At 37.9% G+C, this 21,257-nt stretch overlaps 1 protein-coding gene and 1 long non-coding RNA gene across 2 annotated transcripts in view; both read left to right on the top strand.

The window, feature by feature from the left end:
* The window catches only part of tyr (tyrosinase), a 28,248-nt gene extending 20,772 nt beyond the window's left edge, over nt 1-7,476 (top strand). Inside the window, exon 5 of the mRNA XM_039746245.1 lies at nt 6,684-7,476. Coding sequence (XP_039602179.1) covers nt 6,684-6,916 — 233 coding nt within the window. The 3' untranslated portion in view covers nt 6,917-7,476. The remainder of the gene's footprint in view (nt 1-6,683) is intronic.
* A 5,267-nt stretch (nt 7,477-12,743) lies between these two features.
* On the top strand, nt 12,744-20,859 carry LOC120524231. Its single transcript, XR_005632784.1, has 2 exons — nt 12,744-13,168; nt 20,252-20,859. It is a non-coding gene; the product is annotated as an uncharacterized LOC120524231 (long non-coding RNA).
* Nucleotides 20,860-21,257: the final 398 nt, after the last annotated feature.

The following is a 21,257-nucleotide window of genomic DNA, read 5'->3' as shown; positions in this document are numbered from 1 at the left end:
AAACCGGCCAATTCAAAAAAAAAAAAATTAATTTGAATAATGCCAATAACACAATCATGCAATGCAAAGATTCCGAACCGTGATTTATTTAGGAATTTAATTGGTTTGCTAAAAATTGCCACACAGCATCTCTCTTTCGTAACAGCACATGCAAATTCTTTTGGGGTTCTTATAAGTTTTTTTCAAAAACTACTTCTTGTACAGCAGCTGAAAGACCACCAGACTTGTTCTTCTGTTTTACATTGGTTTATATGGTCTGTAACTTCTGGCCTTTTATTATTCCAACCTATCCCATAATATACCATGTATCCCATCAGCTTCACTTCTAAAGTCAAAGGCGCTCAATCTGCAGATGTTGCACTCTCTTGCATTTAAAACTGCAATCGGGCTTATACAAATAATTATATGCCAGTAAGTTTAACTTGCATGATGGGTACATTTATGGAAGCAATTATTAGGAAAAAGATTCATGGGATAAAACCAGAGGTATTTGGTATACAGTAAGCATGGCTTCGAACTGGGGATATCGCGTTTCACGAATATGCTGGAATTCTATGAGGAAGCAGCCAAAGCATATGATCTGAAAATTTAGATAATTAACATATGAATCTCCCAGAATACTTTTGATAAGGTATCACAGTAGAAGTTAGTCATTAAATTAAAGGAATTGGGAATGTGTAAAGAAACCTGTAATGGGTAGATTTATCATATAAATTAGAAAGTTTTTCTTCACGTAGCAAACCATAGACACCTGGAATAAATCATAAAGTATTGTGGAACTTTAAGGAAGTTCAAAATAGGACTTGATGTTATTTTGGAAGAAATTAGGTGAATAGGAATGACAAGCTATGGTTGACTGAATGGCTGGTTCTCATCAAAACTGTTCTAATTGTGAATTGCATAACTCTGTCTTGAGCTAATGAAGTACTTTGCATTATTGAAGAACCAGGCTAATTCAAGTGAGCCTTATTCAGCTAGGTCTTGATTTCATATGCATGTTTCATAGAATACAATCACCCTGGTCCTTAGCTGGCTTTTCTAAGTTATCTTGTCGCAGATAAACCAGTTTACAATACCAGGCCTTTGAAGATGGTGTCTGTTGTTGCGTGGATCTTGTTTATTGTTAGGGTGAAGAACTTTGATTACCTTAGAGTTTAGCCTCATTTCATGAGACAGGAATTAACCATGGACGTCACTCCAGACCATTTTAGGGTACTCTCATGCACACTGTCACCAATTAACTGATGCCCATTAAGTTAATACCGTATGCATATCACTGAGAATAAAATATAAAAATGGGAATACCGTGACAGTCTTCCCCCAATCCCCCCCCCATAGATGCAGAGAGTATGGGTTGGAAAATTGATAGACATAAAGCTAGATTTGTATTAGGCACTGTAAATGTTGCCAAATACCTTCAAGATTACTTTTATGGATCCCTTTTCAGAATTTGCAGAGATCAGATGTTAACTTAGTAACTTGTGAAAAAGAAGCATTCTTAATGCATCTGGCAGTGTCATAGGAAGGTAATACGAAAGTTTCATGTTCGTAGACAAAATATTGGCTTGAATGTAAGAGGGACATTCAAAAAGTTTCCACACTTTTTTTTTTTTTAAACTCTATGTATTCAAAATTTTAAAAACAAATTACATGACTTTTCTACATAGTCTCCTTCCTTTTTCCCTGTCACATGACACTCTCCCAGACACGACCAATTACTACTCCTCCTGCCTTCACCGCTTCCAATGAAAATATAAAAGTGCAGAAACTTTTTGAATGTCAGTCATATATATGTAATTTAAATTGTAGCTGAACTAATGACGGCCTAAATGTGCCTTAAACATGTTTCATAAGATTGAGCACATTTTATTCATTTAACAGAACTTTGGGTCAAAATGAGATGAATGTGTAACCTTTATAGGCTTGCTTCCTTTATTAAATCCACCTCTCTCACCCCAGACCACATGTCTTCTAAATAAACGTAAGTCTACGTTTCTGTAATAAAAAAATTTACCAAGATTAAAGCACTTCTCCAAACAGCACAATAGCTCACATACTATCCTCTGTTTTAAGAGGTTTGTCATGTACTGTAGGTGCCTGCTATTGTGCCAGATAATGATCACATCCAGTGATAATCGTGGTGGCATAAAAGAGTGCTAGGCATTCTCAGATGTCTAAAACTTGTGGATGAAACCCCAGGGTGTCCATTCTCAGGTAGAAGCAAAGGAGACAAAAGGAATTTTGAAATACGGAATTATGAATTAATATGAATTATTCTTATTGATAGAATGCAGACAAAAGACCAAACTGCTCAGCATGACTCCAATCTGCAGCAGGGTTGCTTTAAAGAAGCAGTGTCTTCAAACCTCCACCTCCTTTACTGCATGTGGCAGCTTTGCATTCATATTTGAAATTGTATGTATATAGCACTTTTTTTTTTTTTTTGTCTTGAGGCAGTTTTAAAAAGGAAACGTCTGGCTACTTGGTCACTCCATGGCTTCGGGGTACTATTTTAAGGAAAGTTGCCTCCGTTGTGTTAGATGAATGAAGTAAAGAGTAATAGAGATCAAATATTTTGAAGTTTTTTTTTTTTTTAAAGCTTTTGTATTTTGCCTGTTTATCAAAGTAAATTTTTCAACCAGAATGCACACACACCTTCATTGGGTAATCTTTCATGCAACTAGTATGCAACGATGGAAGGTGAAGTAGCTCAAAGCAAGGGTAGTTTTACTGGAGAGAGGGTGCAAAGGCTGATCAGGAGTGTAAAGATCTATTGGTTATTTTAAAATTCCTTTTGCAATTGACAGGCTTGGACCGCAATAGAAGTAAAATCCTGCAGTACTTCTTTGTATTCCTTGCTCTGTGCTCCAATAAACACACGTTATCGGCAATACACTAATAACCCAATTGTGCTCCACTCACTTAGAATCTGGAACCAATGTAGAAAGCATTTTAAGATGGAGAAGCTTTTATCTGTGGCACCTCTGCAAGAGAACCATCTCTTTCAACCTTCACAAACATATGCAGTTTTTAATATCTGGAAAAAATTTGGGATTAACTTGCTTAGAGATCTTTATATAGACGTCTTTGCATCCTATAACAATTACATTCCAAATTTAACATTCCCGCTACACATTTCTTTCACTATCTTCAAATCAGGAACTTTGTTAAACAGAACCTTCCAGATTTTACTCCTTTTGCACCCTCATTAATGCTGGAAAAAATATTGCTCAATCTCAAGGACTTAGACTCCATCTCTACAATATATAAAATCATTTTACAATCCTTCCCTTTCAAAGATCCAAGGGGACACTGGGGAAAAAGAGCTCTCAATTAATATATCAGAAAAGGAGTGGAAAGTAGCAATGCAGAGAATTCACTCGAGCTCCATATGCGCAAAGCATACAATTATACAACTCAAAATTATATATCGAGTACATCTGTCTCGACTAAAACTCTCCAAAATGTTTCCAGAGCATGATCCAACCTGCGAACGTTGCAACCAAGCCCCAGCCTCACTGGGTCACATGTTCTGGGCCTGCTCCAAATTAACATTATTCTGGACAAAAATTTTTAATTACCTCTCAGACAGCCTTGGACTCACAATCCCTCCTCACCCATTAACAGCTGTGTTTGGGGTTCTTCCAGAGGGACTTAAAGTGGAGAAAGACAAACAAATTGTGATTGCATTCACTACACTGTTGGCACGCAGACTTATTCTGATAAACTGGAAGAACCCAAACTCTCCTCTTTTAAGTCAGTGGGAAACCGATGTGTTATATTATTTGAAATTGGAAAAAATCAAATACTCGGAGGATCTGTACAGATTTTTTTCAAAACATGGCAGGATCTAATCAGTAATATTTTAAAATAAGCTCTTAAAGCACAGAGTAAGCAATTATGTCCATTTCTTTTTCTGCTCCATTCATCTCTATTGGCTTATCAAACTTATCAATTTAGGTATGTTTACAAGCCTTAAGTTTTACTCCGTTGGCCTTGCTTTCTCTCTCAGTGGTGGGGGTCGACTTGTTCTCAATTCTACTTTTTGTAAAAATTGATTGATTTGTATTGAATGATTGCAATAAAATTAATTTATTTATTTTTTGTTGAAATTTTATAAAATTCCTTTTGCAAACTGAAGTATTTACCTTTAATATGTTTGTTTGTAGCATGGCATACATCTTTCAATTCACTGTGTAATCCTGTGCAACTTAAATATGAAAATGTCAAAACTTTTAAAAGATAACTCTTTGCTAAATTGTTTTAACACCTTTCATTTGCCTTTCCTTCACTGGAGGGTTCTGACCTATTGAAACTGACATTAATGTGGTCCATTCATCTCAAAAATTGGATTATCTTTCTTCATTATATATTTGTTCTCCTCAAAACTAAACAATCCATCTTTATGTAAAACTGTTCATTTCAATTTAACATTTTTGCATAAGCTATAGCATGCCTAAAACAAGTTACTCTTGGAAAGCCGCACAGTTTTTCCAGTAGTGTTGAGAGCAACATTCTTATTGCATTTGAAACCGACTATATATAGCAGCCCCATTTGCATGGCTTTTTAGGACACACTGCCTCAATGGTAATTTCTTTTCTAAAGTGTTACAATGCTGCGAATTACTTTATCCTCTAACTTACATTCTATAAACAATGCTTTCTAACATTTCTTTTCTCATAATGTTCAGGATGTTTTTCTCTTTTTGAATTATTGGACAATTCTCTTTGTTCTTGATTTTTATTATATGCAGCTCTTTTTTGTTAATTTTTTATTTTTAGCCCTTGCCTTTTTCTATCATGATCTAAAATTCAACATTCTTGAATAATATATATATATATATATATATATATATATATATATATATATATATATATATATATATATATATATATATATATAGTATAAAAAAAATGGCCCTTGTGTGTGTGTGTGCGCCCTATGGTGGGCTGGTGCCCTGCCCAGGGTTTGTTTCCTGCCTTGTGCCATGTGTTGGCTGGGCTGGGCAGACCCCCGTGGCTCTGTAGTTAGGATATACAGTAGTGGGTTGGATAATGGATGGATGGATGGGGATATATGTATGTGTGTGTGTGTATATGTGTGTGTGGATGGATGGATGGATGGATAGCAGCTGGGGGTGGCACCTAGCTGGGATGCCCGGAAGGACCGGAGGAGGCATTACTCCTCCTCCAGACAACGAGGGGGTTACTGCCCTGGTGGCTTTGGGGACCACGGGAACTGAGCTTGGAAGCTTAACCCTATAAGGGCCCGTGGTCACCACCAGGGGCCGCCCCGATGCCTGCAGAGCCCTGGTCCTCAGCACTTCCGCAACACCCGGAAGTTCTTGGGGGAAGTCAACTAGGGACACCTGCAGTGATTCCAGGTGTGCAGCCAAAACTTCCACCACACTGGGGCGTGCTGGCAGAAGCGCATTGGAAGGCACCTGAAGCATGTCCAGGTGGGTTTAAAATGGGCCACCTCCCTCCATTCGATGGTTTGATTTAGGAGCAGAGAAGGACAGAGCTCAGGAGAAGAGGAAAGGAGGCGGCCTAAAGAGAGGCATTTTGATAGAGGCCTGGACTTTAGGGAATTTTGGGGTTGTGTGTGTGCTGTGTTTCACTGTAAATATGATTAAATGTGTGTTGGTGCTTGAACCATCGTTGTCCACCTGTCTGTGTCCAGGCTGCTTCCCACAAAATATATACCTGTATATGTATGTATGTGTGTGTGTATATATATATATATGTATATATATATATATATAGAGAGAGAGAGAGCCTACCCAAGCAGCACTGGAGACCTGACTGGTAGCAGCTTGGACAGAGTTCAGTCCACCAATCACTTTAACCTGCACATTGCTGGAATACCTGAAGTGGACTTTTTTTGTACCTGTTTTGTGGACTTGGAGAAGGCATATGATTGTTCATCGAGGAATTTGATTGGGGAGAATTCATGGTGCCAGGAGAATAAAGGGTTTCAGGGCCACTACCAAATAAGGGCTGTTTGGTTCTTGTTTAATCACAGTGAGAACAGTGTCTGCATACTTGGGCAAAACATCAACACTGTCCTCGGTGCACGTGGAACTGTGCCGTGCCAGTGCTTTGTGTCCTTTGTTGTTTATGATTTTCGTAACAGGATATCAAGGAGCAGCCGGGGATGGGAGGTGTCCAGTTTGGCGGACTTAAAATTGCATTACTGCCGTTTCCAGAGGACTCTGGTCCTGCTGGCTTCATTGAGCTGTGAACTCCAGCATGCACTGGGGTGGTTTGCAACGGCGTATGAAGCAGTAGCAATGAGGATCAGCCCCTACAAATCTGAGGCCATAATCATCAGTAGGAAAAAGGTTGATTGTCATCTCTGAGTGAAGAGTGAGTTACTGCCTGAAGGACAAGGTTAAAACCATGGGTATTCTGTGCAAACTCTCTGATCGTGGCCACGCTGAAATTTGAACCAAGCAGTCTGGAGCTGTAGTGTAGTGCTAATCATTGTGCCACCTTAAGTATTGGCATTATTAAACAATGCTTTTACTTTAACAATCCTCAACTGATGGAAGATGCTAGAAAACCAAGAATTAAAAAAAAAAAAAATCATGATTTCTTGTCTCCTGATTATAGCACATGCCAAACATTACTATTCTTAATAGAAATAGAAAGTACTTATCCTGCCTCTCTTTGCTTTCCAGGTCAGAGAATCCAGGAATTTTTAAACCCATACTTAGACCAGGCACGGCATATCTGGCAGTGGTTACTTGGAGCTGCAATATTGGGTGCACTGTTAGCTTCCCTCTTGGCTGCAGTAATTACCCTTGCATGTCGCAGAACAAAGAAGAAGAGGATGGAGTTGTATGATGAGAGGCAACCTCTTCTGCAAGAAGGAGAAGATGGGCAAAACCTCAGTTATCAGACCGCTTTGTGATGATAAGGAGAGCCTGCCTAGGGAACAGCAAGATCAAAAGCTTCCATGGTGTCTATTACTGAATTTGACCAAGTTTCCAACCAGTTTTTATAAAAAACACATTTTGAAACAAAGCAATATTTTTTTTATCCTAATTCCACTACTTTTTCACTATGCCCCAGAAATATTAAAAGTTTCAGACTTCAATGACATGAAAGTGTGTTTGATAGTCTACTTTACGAATTGCTTTACTATTTGTGAAAAACACATTTAGCAATACCTAAAAGTTGGAAATTTACAAGAAGAGTCCAAGTTGGAGATTAGTCAAATTCTACATTCACAAAGGAACCTCATAATCTTTTCAGACATTTCCCTCTTTACTGTGACCTTAAATGAAAATGAAAAATATGTAGGTGAGGTTTTATTAAAAAAAAAAAAATGAGTTTGGATTCACCTTGCATCCTCTTATTGGACAATGGTACTGAATATGGGCCTAACAGTGAACAACTAATCAGAAAATGAAATGCTGTTTATGATGATCATGTGACAACTGTATAACAATGTTGAAAGCACTTATTAAACAGCACCTTTAAACTCTGAAAACTCTTTGTCATATTTCTATTTGCCCAATATATGGCCTTTAGGTGGCAACTCGAGGACCCAATGGTGAACACCAGAGGTGAGGAATGCCAGCAGTACTGTCTCTTTCAAACGTACTAACCCCCAATTCCTGTCCTTCCTTTTCTTTCTCCAAATACCCAATCGCCACACATTTAGCTCTGTAATAGACCTTAAGCCATCTGTAAGCTTAGAACGCTGATTCTTCAAAACTTTTAAGGAACATTGAAATATCTTCATAGTACGTGTTTAATTATTCCATCCATCTCTCCTTCCAGTGTCACGCCAGCCCCAGCAAGAATACAGCGCAACGCAGGAACAATCCGTGAACGGAGCACCAGCTCCTCACTAGCGCTGCAGCACCGTGTCCCCACATGTTTAATTATTAACCATATAGATTTTTTTAAATGAAGTTAAAGTTTTATCTGTATAATATAATAAACATATTTTGCTGCATTTCATCTTAAAAATGATTTCGTCATCATATGTAAATACAGTGATCCCTCGCTATATCGCGCTTCGACTTTCGTGGCTTCACTCCATCACGGATTTTAAATATAAGACATATCTAAATATATATCACGGATTTTTCCCTGGTTCGCAGATTTCTGCGGACAATGGGACTTTTAATTTATGGTACATGCTTTCTCAGTTTGTTTGCCCAGTTGATTTCATGCAAGGGACGCTATTGGCGGATGGCTTAGAAGCTACCCAATCAGAGCATGTATTACATATTAACTAAAACTCCTGAATGATATAAGATATGCTTCCCGCGCGGTGCTTGATTGTTTGCTTTTCTCTCTCTCTCTGACATTCTTTGCGCCTGACGGAGGGGGGTGTGAGCAGAGTGGCTGTTTGCGCAGAGGCTGTTTGCTTAGAAGATACGGACGCTCCTCTAAAAAATGCCGCCTTATCGCGGTGCTTCGGCATACTTAAAAGCCCAAAAGCACGTATTGATTTTTTGATTGTTTGCTTTTCTCTTGCTCTCTCTCTCTGACATTCTCTGCTCCTGACACGCATTCTTTGAAGAGGAAGATATGTTTGCATTCTTTTAATTGTGAGAAAGAACTTTCATCTCTGTTTTGTCATGGAGCACAGTTTAAACTTTTGACTAAAGGGTGTTATTTCATGTCTAGAGGGCTCTAATAATGTTAACAGTGTGGGAGCGTTTATAAGGGCTTAAAATATATAAAAATAACCATATCTACTTCGCAGATTTTCATCTATCGCGGGGGGGTTCTAGAACGCAACCCCCCGCAATCGAGGAAGGATTACTGTACACGCTTTATAAAGTGGCTCAGGTTGTGCAATATTATAACTGTAGTGCAAGTGTACAGTGAGGTAATTGTACTGTACTTATAAGAACAAACAGTTCTACAAGGAGCACTTGATGGAACTGATTGAGTGCGTTTATTGACCCCCTACTTTTGACACCCACTGCACGCCCAACCTACCTGGAAAGGGGTCTCTCTTTGAACTGCCTTTCCCGAGGTTTCTTCCATTTTTCCCTACAAGGTTTTTATTGGGAGTTTTTCCTTGTCTTCTCAGAGAGTCAAGGCTGGGGGGCTGTCAAAAGGCAGGGCCTGTTAAAGCCCATTGCGGCACTTCCTGTGTGATTTTGGGCTATACAAAAATAAACTGTATTGTATTGTATTGTTTATAGTTCTTGGGATGAAACTGTTTCTGAACCGCGAGGAAAGGCTCTGAAGCGTTTGCCGTATGAGAGCAGTTTAATAGACAGCATGGCTGAGGCAACGTTTGCTAGATGCTGTATACCGATAATTCTCTTTCCAGTCAGCTACTGTAGAGCTGTGATTCCCCACTCAGATACAGTGATATAAATACTCCAAGTGGTGCAGTGAGAAGTAATATGGAAAAATGATCCGCTGTGGAAACCCCTAACAAAAACAGCTAAAAGAAGAAGAAGAAAGTGCAGTGAGAGTAACAATGCTAAAGCAGCTAGAATAGTTTGACCATTCTGTGGACCATTATATTGTTACAGGTTAATTCAGCGTTTCTCAACATTTAAGTATTTGTGACCCGAGTTTACATAACAGTTTTAATCGTGTCCCCCTAACATTTTTTTAAATGTAGATGCATATTTTATTATACCTACTTAACTTTTATCGACATTTACTGTATCTAACTCTATATTTAGTGTTCTAGTATCAGAATGTAGTTTAAGTTAATTTGTTTTGGTTTCAACAGATGTTTTTTTTCATATTTTTGATTCTTGTTTTCTTTTTTTCACATCTTCGCCCCCCTTTTTGTTACTTCGCGCCCTCCTAGGGGGGCAGTTGAGAACCACTGGATTAATTGCAATCAGATGCATTAAACTAATAAACAATATGCAGTTAATTTCAGTGTATTTATAAAGCTGTGTCAGTGATGTGGATCTAAAAAAGAAAGGGAAACCACACTGAAAAGTAGCACTGCTTTGACGCTGGGTGCCGCCAGTTTGCAAAACTGAGCGGAGAACTTGCATACGCCAGGGTATGAGCTACCGTGGAAATGTGCATGGCTTTACACCAAGTTTAGGTTTTATACATTGTGATTTGAGCGTGGAAATGTTCATATGTAACATTTTTGTGCGTACGCACCATTTATACATGATGCCCCAGGAGAACCAATATGGATTCAGTCCAGGCCATCGAACAAAGGACCTGCTCTTTACCCTCAGATCTTGGAGGAGACATGGGGTATGCCCAATTGGTCTACATGTGTTTTGTGGACTTGCAGAAGGCATATGACTGTTCATTGAGGAATTTGATTGGGGAGAATTCATGGTGCCAGGAGAGTACAGGGTTTCAGGCCCAATACCACATAAGGGCGGTTTGGTTCCTGTTTAATCACAATGAGAACGGTGTCTGCATTCTTGGGCAAAACATCAACACTGTCCTCAGTGTGCGTGGAACTGTGCCGTGCCTGTGCTTTGTCTCCTATGTTGTTTGTGATTTTTATGGACCACGGTATCAAGGCGCAGCTGGGGATGGGAAGTGTCCAGTTTGGCGGACTTACAATCGCATCACTGCTTTTTACAAAGACTCTGGTCCGACTGGCTTCATCAAGCTGTGAACTCCTGCATGCACTGGCGTGATCTGTAACTGAGTGTGAAGCAACAGGGATGAGGGTCAGCCCCACAAAATTTGAGGCCTTGGTCTTCAGTAGGAAAAAGGTTGATTGTCATCCCTGAATGAGGGGTGAGCTACTGCCTCAAGACGAGGTGTTTAAGTATCTTGGGGTCTTGTTTATGAGTGAAGGGAAAAAGGATGGTGAGATCAACAGATTGATCTACATAAAAACAAGAAATTAAAAATTCTTTGTCTTCACTACAAAACACATGAGGTAATTAACATGTTAAAAATATATCAGTAAATTATTTACAGTTCAGCTCTTTATATAAAGCATACTAAATATTCAGAAATTACAACATCTGAGCATAAGATTATGGAATGAGTCGGCCATTGATTTATTAATGGATCAAATTGTGTACTATAAATCTCAGAGAAATTACCAATGAACCTTTAAAGTTTTGTGCATTGTATTTACCCTATTTTTGAAAAACATTACACAGTGCCTGGTAAGGGCACTCTCTCTGATTGCCTTTACCAAGATTTCTTTCCATTTTTTTCCCCTACAAGGGTTTTTAATTGTCTTCTTAGACAGTCAAGACTATGGGGTGGCTGTCAAAAAAACAAGACCTGTTAAAGTTCATTATGACATTCCTTGTGTGATTCTGGGCTATACAAGAAATAACGTATTGCTGGTGTTAGAGACATGACTGCAACCCCTGCTCTACAGAGAAGAAAATGGCTGTATAAGGTCTATCTACACCAGTGTTAGCAAACCTTTTGGGCTCAGCATGTCAAAAAATCTGAAAATGCCTAATTTGACTCTGCTGGCGTGTCACCCCCACTAGACAAAAGAGAAACAACTCATATTCATTTATTTAAAAAATATAGCCCAATTATGTGTGGGGCTTGTGTTTTAAAAGTAAAAGAAAAATCAGTGACTCACAGTAGAGAAAATGATATGCACACTAATTCTAACTGGGCTTATAATACTGAACTAAAAATTACCCTACTTTTAATAGTCATTTTAAATTGAACTGAAAAAATATGGAATATATTGCATTTGATTACACATCAGTTAATGGCTTTTTTGTTACTGAGCTTTAATAGATAAATCTGAAATTGAAAGTAGGTACTTTGTGAACTTCAAGCCCAAGCAATCAGTGCTAACCTCATCTGTCAGTTTCTTTTGTCCGTTTGAATGTTGTTTAATGCCGAGAATAAGGTCTGGCAAAAGTAAAACGTGGAAAATAACCCAGTTTTAGAAGGGATTACAAGGGGCAGTTGAGAGAAATGTAAAATATATAAAAAAAAAATGCAAACTACTTGCCCTTTGCAGAAGTGTAACCATGGAGAGAAAACAATGCCAGCACTGCCCTTTGCAGACTCTATGGAGACAGTATACTGAAATAGCCTTCGAGTGTAATAACTTTCTTACCTATTTCGCAGTGTTGCTCTGAGCTGTACAATGAAAAAACATGGGATAACCCTTATCTCACGTATCCTGTACGAACGTGAAATATCACGGACGCAGTGCGTACAGGACACATGTAAGATGAGCGTTATCCCATTTTTTTTGTGAGGATCAGAGTATCCGTAGTTGTTGAACTGGCTCCTGGCACAAATTAATTCAGTGCACTTCACAAGAGCAACGAATGCAAAGGCTGATTTCATGCAATAATCTGCAGGCTGAGACAGTCTGATGCCTTCGACTGATTCAGCAACCTGAGAAATGGGGAGGCCCATAATGTAACAACCCTGTTAGCGGCATCTCTCTGACTCCGCCCACTTTCCAAGGGCCACTCCCCATATTTCGCCGGTGTACTGACTCCTGTTACCTGCCCGTCAAATCGATTTCAGTTCCTTTGAGTTCCTGGTTTCAAACCTGTGGAGTCGCTGGTTTCGAGGCCTGTGTAGGTAGCATTTATTAAACTTCTAAACTATACATATTTGCCTACTGGTAGAGCAACCACAAGCCGTTACCTAGTAGGTAACCATCCAAAATAATTATATTGCGATTTAGACCTATGAATTTAATACTCCAATCTTCAAGTTGCCAAGTAAGCGAACCAGCTGCCGTGCTGTAGCATCAGTGGCTTCCTTCTCCTCGGGCACTGAGGTTCGATCTCCGCAAGGGGAAGCAAAGGTGCGTACACCCGGTGGAGCCCAATTAGGGCGAAAGACGTGACATGTACTGTTCGTATTATTTGGCTGGTACTGCATCACATACTGTATCTATGATCTGCTTCTCGCAACTGAGAGGACGTAGACGTGGCAGATGTTTGCCAACTGGCCGAACAACCACAAACGTTACCTGGTAGGAAACCATCTAAATAAGCCGCTTGCGTTTCAGATCTATGAATGTAATACTGCGAACTTCACCCTGTCAAGTAAGCGAAACAGCCGCCGCTGCGTAACGTCAGAGGCTTCTCTTCAGGCGTCATCGTTGCTGGATACTTCTCATTTTGGACACTGCATGTGCAGATATGCGCTTGTGCCATGAAAACGACCTTCCTTTGCAGCAGTTAGAAGTCAAGTGTATTGTGCGGCTGCAGCGATGGCAGAGGATGTATTGATACGGATGGTGAGAATCCATTTTGAGCTCCGGGTGGTGCTGGGTCTCATATTTCTAATATGTTTGTTCGTTCAGTTTCATCGGCAAATCGGGTGTTGGTGTACACTGGCGTGTCACTGGTTTACACAAGTGTTGTACCTCAAAAAAGAGTAGCGAAAAATAATATTTGACAAAAAAAATTTCTTTGTAGCATGTGGTTTGAAGCAAGTTAATAAACCTCACAAAATGTTACTGCTAAGTTTTCCATAAGGTTTAAAGATGTTCTGGTGAAAAACAAAATAACACTTCATAGACTGTTCATATGCATCTTAACTATTCACAAACAAAACTCGTGATTGTTGAAGTATCATAGGTAGTGTTTATTTTGTATCTCACGGTAAATAACCACACAAAGACTTCCTTACTTTGTTTATCTGGTTACAGTATTTAATGCATAGTAAATAAAAAAATCATATTTTGCTTTATAATTGCACAGAGATTCATAAATAACATTTAGCTGTTGCTCAAATAATTGTCAACAATCAAGCCGATGAAGATTTAACCTTGACAATAATAGTACGTGTTTTCATTTTGGCCACCACAATATTTGCGTAAGTTGGGTAATTAAAGAAAGTGGTTGAATTTTCCTTCTTCTTATTTAGAGTTGAAATCATTGAACAGATTAACCTTACAAATGTTTAAATGACATTGACAATAATATAATGAACATTCCAGAAATGAAAATCTAAAATGTTACATATATTAATGATAAACAACTGTTTTCTGCACTGTAAAAATAATAATACATATGAAATAAGTAATTAGAAATACGTTATTAAAAACTGTGATAATGTAGAATTCAAAATCAACATAACCTTCTTTTTTTATGCATTACATTACAAAAATCAACTTTCAAATGTTTTTCAAAATTTAAATGGTAAAATGTGGATTTTAATCAGAGTTGGTTTATGTCTTGTACTTAATGCTGTCAGAATAGACTCTGACATTGTAGGATTCTAAATTAAATTACATGGATATGGAAATGAATACACGGATGTTTAGAAATGCTTTGCTAAAAAAGCAACATTGTCTTTGAACTTGGGGAAAGCTCTCCCAAATCTACAATCCTATTGCAAGCAGCATACACAGTACCCGACATTACTATTTTGCTGAATTTGCCTCTCAGTATATAATGAATGCATAGCTTCAGCATTCTCCATTCAGCATTAAAAAGGACCCAAATACTTTGCCATTAAAATTATGCTTAGGTTATACAGTTTATTCAGTACCATTCATCAGTATTCCTCATTTCTGACAATAATTTGTACATTTTATTTTAATCTTAGAAAAATCATTCTTTGTGTTAGAAGAAATTAACAAACCGTTGCTAATCTATTCTTTAGGCGTAACATAGTAATTGGCATTTTTCAACAGATACAACTCATATGATACAAAAAAAGATATATTATATGCATTTTTACTTTCTCATTTACAAAGTACAGGGAAAGTATTGGAATCGTCCAAAAATTCGATTTCAAGATTTTGTTGAATCTCGACAATGACTCTGAAAATACCATTTGTAGAATTCTGTCTGTGTGTGTGCAAACACGATAACTTGAGTACGCTTTCACATAGGTCAACCAAATTATGTATACAAGTATTAGGAACAAAATGTAGATTTCTGTCAACTTTTGAGCTATTTCCGCTAACTGGAAGTGGTACTTTTGTATTCATGAAGCTGCAGAGTCAGATTTATTCAACTTCACTTTTATAATAATTGTTCAATATATTATTCATTTGATTTGTTGTTGATGGCTCTTTAATGTACATAATATAAAAATATAATCATTGTCTTTCAGTTTACTCTTCAAATATCCACCCCCATATCTGAGTATACGAGAAAGTCTAGGGGAGGCCACTCATGATTTTTTTAAATTATGCTCAATGCAGACACCCCCCAAAAAATTAATTTATATAGAAGATACTGCTGGTTAAAACACAATCTATTTCATAGGCAGTTTCCTTAGAAACTTAAACAACTTGTTATAGCAAAAGTGCACATATTTGAAGCTAGAAGCAGCTTTTATACTGGATGCGTAAAATGTGAAAGAAAAAATTGACATTTTAACATTTTAATTTAGTGCTAGTAATGGAGCCGTTTCACCTGTTACAAATAACCCAGCACTGTTTACATGGATGAATTTTACAACACCAATGAAGAAGAACGTGAACTGAGCTGCAACACTGAATTTTTATGTAGTGAGAAAGAGTAAGATGCTACTAAAAACGTAAATTATTCCTACATTCATTAGCTGAACATTTTTTTTGCAGTATATAATCTAAAGTTGAAACTATTCAATCTATTGAAATGGTCAGTACAAGTTTATTAATGAGCGTTATTATAAAGTGATATGAACAATGATGCCCATCCTCTCTCTGTCTCACAAACACAGGGTACTTTCAGCCAACAGATTATTCAGCAGAAGTGTGTCAAGAAACATGACTGAGGCTCCTTTATACCAACAGCAATACGTCTGCATAATGCCTCAGATGTTTTTCCTTCTTTTTAGTCATTCTGGTGTGGGTTCAAACCATAGTGTGTATGTATATACAGTGGTGTGAAAAACTATTTGCCCCTTCCTGATTTCTTATTCTTTTGCATGTTTGTCACACAGAATGTTTCTGATCATCAAACACATTTAACCATTAATCAAATATAACACAAGTAAACACAAAATGCAGTTTTTAAATGATGGTTTTATTATTTAGGGAGAAAAAATCCAAACCTACATGGCCCTGTGTGAAAAAGTAATTGCCCCTGAACCTAATAACTGGTTGGGCCACCCTTAGCAGCAATAACTGCAATCAAGCTTTGCGATAACTTGCAATGAGTCTTTTACAGCTCTGGAGGAATTTTGGCCCACTCATCTTTGCAGAATTGTTGTAATTCAGCTTTATTTGAGGGTTTTCTAGCATGAACCACCTTTTAAAGGTCATGCCATAGCATCTCAATTGGATTCAGGTCAGGACTTTGACTAGGCCACTCTAAAGTATTCATTTTGTTTTTCTTCAGCCATTCAGAGGTGGATTTGCTGGTGTGTTTTGGGTCATTGTTCTGTTGCAGCACCAAGATCGCTTCAGCTTGAGTTGACGAACAGATGGCGGACATTCTCCTTCAGGTTTTTTGTAGACAGTAGAATTCATGGTTCCATCTATCACAGCAAGCCTTCCAGGTCCTGAAGCAGCAAAACAACCCCAGACCATCACACTTCCACCACCATATTTTACTGTTGGTATGATGTTCTTTTTCTGAAATGCTGTGTTCCTTTTACGCCAGATGTAATGGGACATTTGCCTTCCAAAAGTTCAACTTTTGTCTCATCAGTCCACAAGGTATTTTCCCAAAAGTCTTGGCAATCATTGAGATGTTTCTTAGCAAAATTGAGATGAGCCCTAATGTTCTTTTGCTTAACAGTGGTTTGCGTCTTGGAAATCTGCCATGCAGGCCGTTTTGCCCAGTCTCTTTCTTATGGTGGAGTCGTGAACACTGACCTTAATTGAGGCAAGTGAGGCCTGCAGTTCTTTAGATGTTGTCCTGGGGTCTTTTGTGACCTCTCGGATGAGTCGTCTCTGCGCTCTTGGGGTAATTTTGGTCGGCGGCCACTCCTGGGAAGGTTCACCACTGTTCCATGTTTTTGCCATTTGTGGATAATGGCTCTCACTGTGGTTCGCTGGAGTCCCAAAGCTTTTGAAATGGCTTTATAACCTTTACCAGACTGATAGATCTCAATTACTTCTGTTCTCATTTGTTCCTGAATTTCTTTGGATCTTGGCATGATGTCTAGCCTTTGAGGTGCTTTTGGTCTACTTCTCTGTGTCAGGCAGCTCCTATTTAAGTGATTTCTTGATTGAAACAGGTGTGGCAGTAATCAGGCCTGGGGGTGGCTACGGAAATTGAGCTCAGGTGTGATACACCACAGTTAGGTTATTTTTTAACAAGGGGGCAATTACTTTTTCACACAGGGCCATGTAGGTTTGGACTTTTTTCTCCCTAAATAATAAAACCATCATTTAAAAACTGCATTTTGTGTTTACTTGTGTTATATTTGACTAATGGTTAAATGTTTGATGATCAGAAACATTTTGTGTGACAAACATGCAAAAGAATAAGAAATCAGGAAGGGGCAAATAGTTTTTCACAACACTGTATGTATGTATTTATTTATCTGTCTTATCTGTTTATTTAGTTATTTAAAGATGTCCTGACGTTCTGCAGACTAATCATATTAAGTTTTAATTATTTTGCTTAAATAAACCAGGGTGAACTGAATTTATAGGATTTTAAATATAGCCATTGCAAGTTTCGTTTCTTGTACGTTCTTCCTGTATGGCCAGGGAATGGGAAAAGTATTGATTCTATAGAAGCCATTTTAATTGATTTAAAACCTAGGAATGGATGGATGCCATAGGATTTGGAATAAGAGCATTAGTTTACAGCTTGAGAAAGGAAGAAGTAAGGAGGTATTTAAAAGATCAAAAACTTTGATCAGAGTCACTCATCATCAGGACAAGATAGGCATTGAAATCACTCATGTTCATTTTAACATAAATATAGCTCTACCAAGTGAGTGAAGATGATGACGCAAGAAGCAGAGTAGAGGAAGTGATGTCGATGATCAAGACACGTGTGACTATCTCATCTAGATGTGAGAAAATGTAACCTACGACTAACACCATTTGCTAAATCAAAAATCATACATACATCCTCTAATCCAATTTCAACATACTTTATCCAGGTAACTGTCACGGGACACGGAAATGAAAACATTCATTCTAGGGCAACAGCATTTCTTTAGAAGTTACTTGGAATCTAGAGGAAATTCACAATGGAAGAAGTGAAGGAGAAAAGCCATAAAACTAAAGAAAGTTGAGTAAAACTGCCTCTCCACCAGTCTACCAAACCTCCATTTAAACCTTTGTTATATATAATACACATTTTATGTGTTTATTTTTACTTGTGTTTATGTATATACACACACACACACTGCATATATCAAAATCTAAACATAAATCATGTGGTGAGGCAGCATTTTTCTTTTGTGCACCAGAAATATGGAATGCCAAATTAATAAAGATATGCCATGAACATTTTAAAAATACCTAAAATCCCACATTTTAATTTTGCTTTTCATAGTTGTTTTAGAACCATTTCAAATAGATTAGGTATGGCACATCATGTACTCCATAGATACAGTGGTGTGAAAAACTATTTGCCCCTTCCTGATTTCTTATTCTTTTGCATGTTTGTCACACAAAATGTTTCTGATCATCAAACATTTAACCATTAATCAAATATAACACAAGTAAACACAAAATGCAGTTTTAAATGATGGTTTTATTATTTAGGGAGAAAAAAATCCAAACCTACATGGCCCTGTGTGAAAAAGTAATTGCCCCTTGTTCAAAAATAACCTAACTGTGGTGTATCACACCTGAGTTCAATTTCCGTAGCCACCCCAGGCCTGATTACTGCCACACCTGTTTCAATCAAGAATTCACTTAAATAGGAGCTGCCTGACACAAAGAAGTAGACCAAAAGCACCTCAAAAGCTAGACATCATGCCAAGATCCAAAGAAATTCAGGAACAAATGAGAACAGAAGTAATTGAAATCTATCAGTCTGGTAAAGGTTATAAAGCCATTTCTAAAGCTTTGGGACTCCAGCGAACCACAGTGAGAGCCATTATCCACAAATGGCAAAAACATGGAACAGTGGTGAACCTTCCCAGGAGTGGCCGTCCGTCAAAATTACCCCAAGAGCGCAGAGATGACTCATCCGAGAGGTCACAAAGACCCCAGGACAACGTCTAAAGAACTGCAGGCCTCACTTGTCTCAATTAAGGTCAGTGTTCACGACTCCACCATAAGAAAGAGACTGGGCAAAACGGCCTGCATGGCAGATTTCAAGACGCAAACCACTGTTAAGCAAAAGAACATTACATCATCTCAATTTTGCTAAGAAACATCTCAATTTTTGCCAAGACTTGAAATCATTGAACAGATTAACTTAAGAAATGACATTGACAAAAGTAATGAACATTTCAGAAATGAAAATCTAAAATGTTACATCAATGATTGCCAAGACTTTTCTGGAAAATACCTTGTGGACTGATGAGACAAAAGTTGAACTTTTGGAAGGCAAAATCCGTTACATCTGGCGTAAAAGGAACACAGCATTTCAGAAAAAGAACAACAGTAAAATATGGTGGTGGTAGTGTGATGGTCTGGGGTTGTTTTGCTGCTTCAGGACCTGGAAGGCTTGCTGTGATAGATGGAACCATGAATTCTACTGTCTACCAAAAAATCCTGAAGGAGAATGTCCGCCATCTGTTACTTTCTCATTTACAAAGTACAGGAAAGTATTGGAATCATCAACTCAAGCTGAAGTGCTGCAACAGGACAATGACCCAAAACACACCAGCAAATCCACCTCTGTGTGTGTGCAAACACGATAACTTGAATACGCTTTCACATAGGTCAACCAAATTATGTATACAAGTATTAGGAACAAAATAATGGCTGAAGAAAAACAAAATGAAGACTTTGGAGTGGCCTAGTCAAAGTCCTGACCTGAATCCAATTGAGATGCTATAGTATGACCTTAAAATTATGTTCATGCTAGAAAACCCTCAAATAAAGCTGAATTACAACAATTCTGCAAGGATGAGTGGGACAAAATTCCTCCAGAGCACTGTAAAAGACTCATTGCAAGTTATCACAAATGCTTGATTGCAGTTATTGCTGCTAAGGGTGGCCCAACCAGTTATTAGGTTCAGGGGCAATTACTTTTTCACACAGGGCCATGTAGGTTTGGATTTTTTCTTGAATTTTTATGTAGTGAGAAAGAGTAAATAATAAAATTCCATCATTTAAAAACTGCATTTTGTGTTTACTTGTGTTATATTTGACTAATGGTTAAATGTGTTTGATGATCAGAAACATTTTGTGTGACAAACATGCAAAAGAATAAGAAATCAGGAAGGGGCAAATAGTTTTTCACACCACTGTATGCAGTCATCATTAACCTGTATTTTTCCCTGTTTTCTCTCCTAGTTTTCTATAGCACCATCACCACCTGATCAAAGCACCTGTTAGGAGAAATGTGGATACTCAAACGTCAACAAGACACACTGCTGCAGATCTTGTAGGATAAAGAATAAAAACAAAAAGAAACAACTTGGAACACATTTATATTTGGCAGAATACCCTGTGAGAGCTGGGTGGTCTTTTGGCCTTGGAAATGAATGTTGTTTTTGAAAGTGGAAGATTATTCACCTTTTTAAAGCTTCAGTTACATTCTCAAACACCTCAGATAATAAAAGTTGCTAACATTTTCATTATGTTCAGTTTTTTGAAACCTATCATTATTACAGAATTTTTCTGTGTAACATCAGAAAGAAAATAAGATAAGCCCAAACTGCACTGATTCCTTGTATGAAGGATTTAAATATAAAGTAACCCATGAGAGAAGGCTAAGGGCAATTTTGCTGTAGTCAAGAAACATTAAAGCTTGATTCTTCTAGGTGGCATAGCGGTGAGTAGGATGAATGCTGGCTTTGTCATGCAGTAGAAAAGTATTACTTTCTGAGTTTCTATGGATTAAATTGTAAGCTGCTTAAAATATCACTTAAATAAATGACAGATCATTTTTGCAGTGTAAATGGCAACTTAAGTCCCCCTTTCTGAAAGCGCAGATTCCCCATCACCTTTTACTGATGTGCTAGGCTGTTACTTTTGCTTTATGTCATACAGTGCACCCATAAAGTATTCACAGCGCATCACTTTTTCCACATTTTGTTATGTTACAGCCTTATTCCAAAATGGATTAAATTATTTTTTTTCCTCAGAATTCTACACACAACACCTCATAATGACAACATGAAAAAAGTTTACTTGAGGTTTTTGCAAATTTATTAAAAATAAAAAAACTGAGAAATCACATGTACATAAGTATTCACAGCCTTTTCCATGAAGCTCAAAATTGAGCTCAGGTGCATCCTGTTTCCCCTGATCATCCTTGAGATGTTTCTGCAGCTTAATTGGAGTCCACCTGTGGTAA

Source organism: Polypterus senegalus, chromosome 2 (genome assembly GCF_016835505.1).
Source record: "Polypterus senegalus isolate Bchr_013 chromosome 2, ASM1683550v1, whole genome shotgun sequence".
In the NCBI taxonomy this organism is placed as follows: domain Eukaryota; kingdom Metazoa; phylum Chordata; class Cladistia; order Polypteriformes; family Polypteridae; genus Polypterus; species Polypterus senegalus.
The sequence above is the reverse complement of the archived record's forward strand: the minus strand, read 5'-3'. Positions and strand labels throughout refer to the sequence as shown.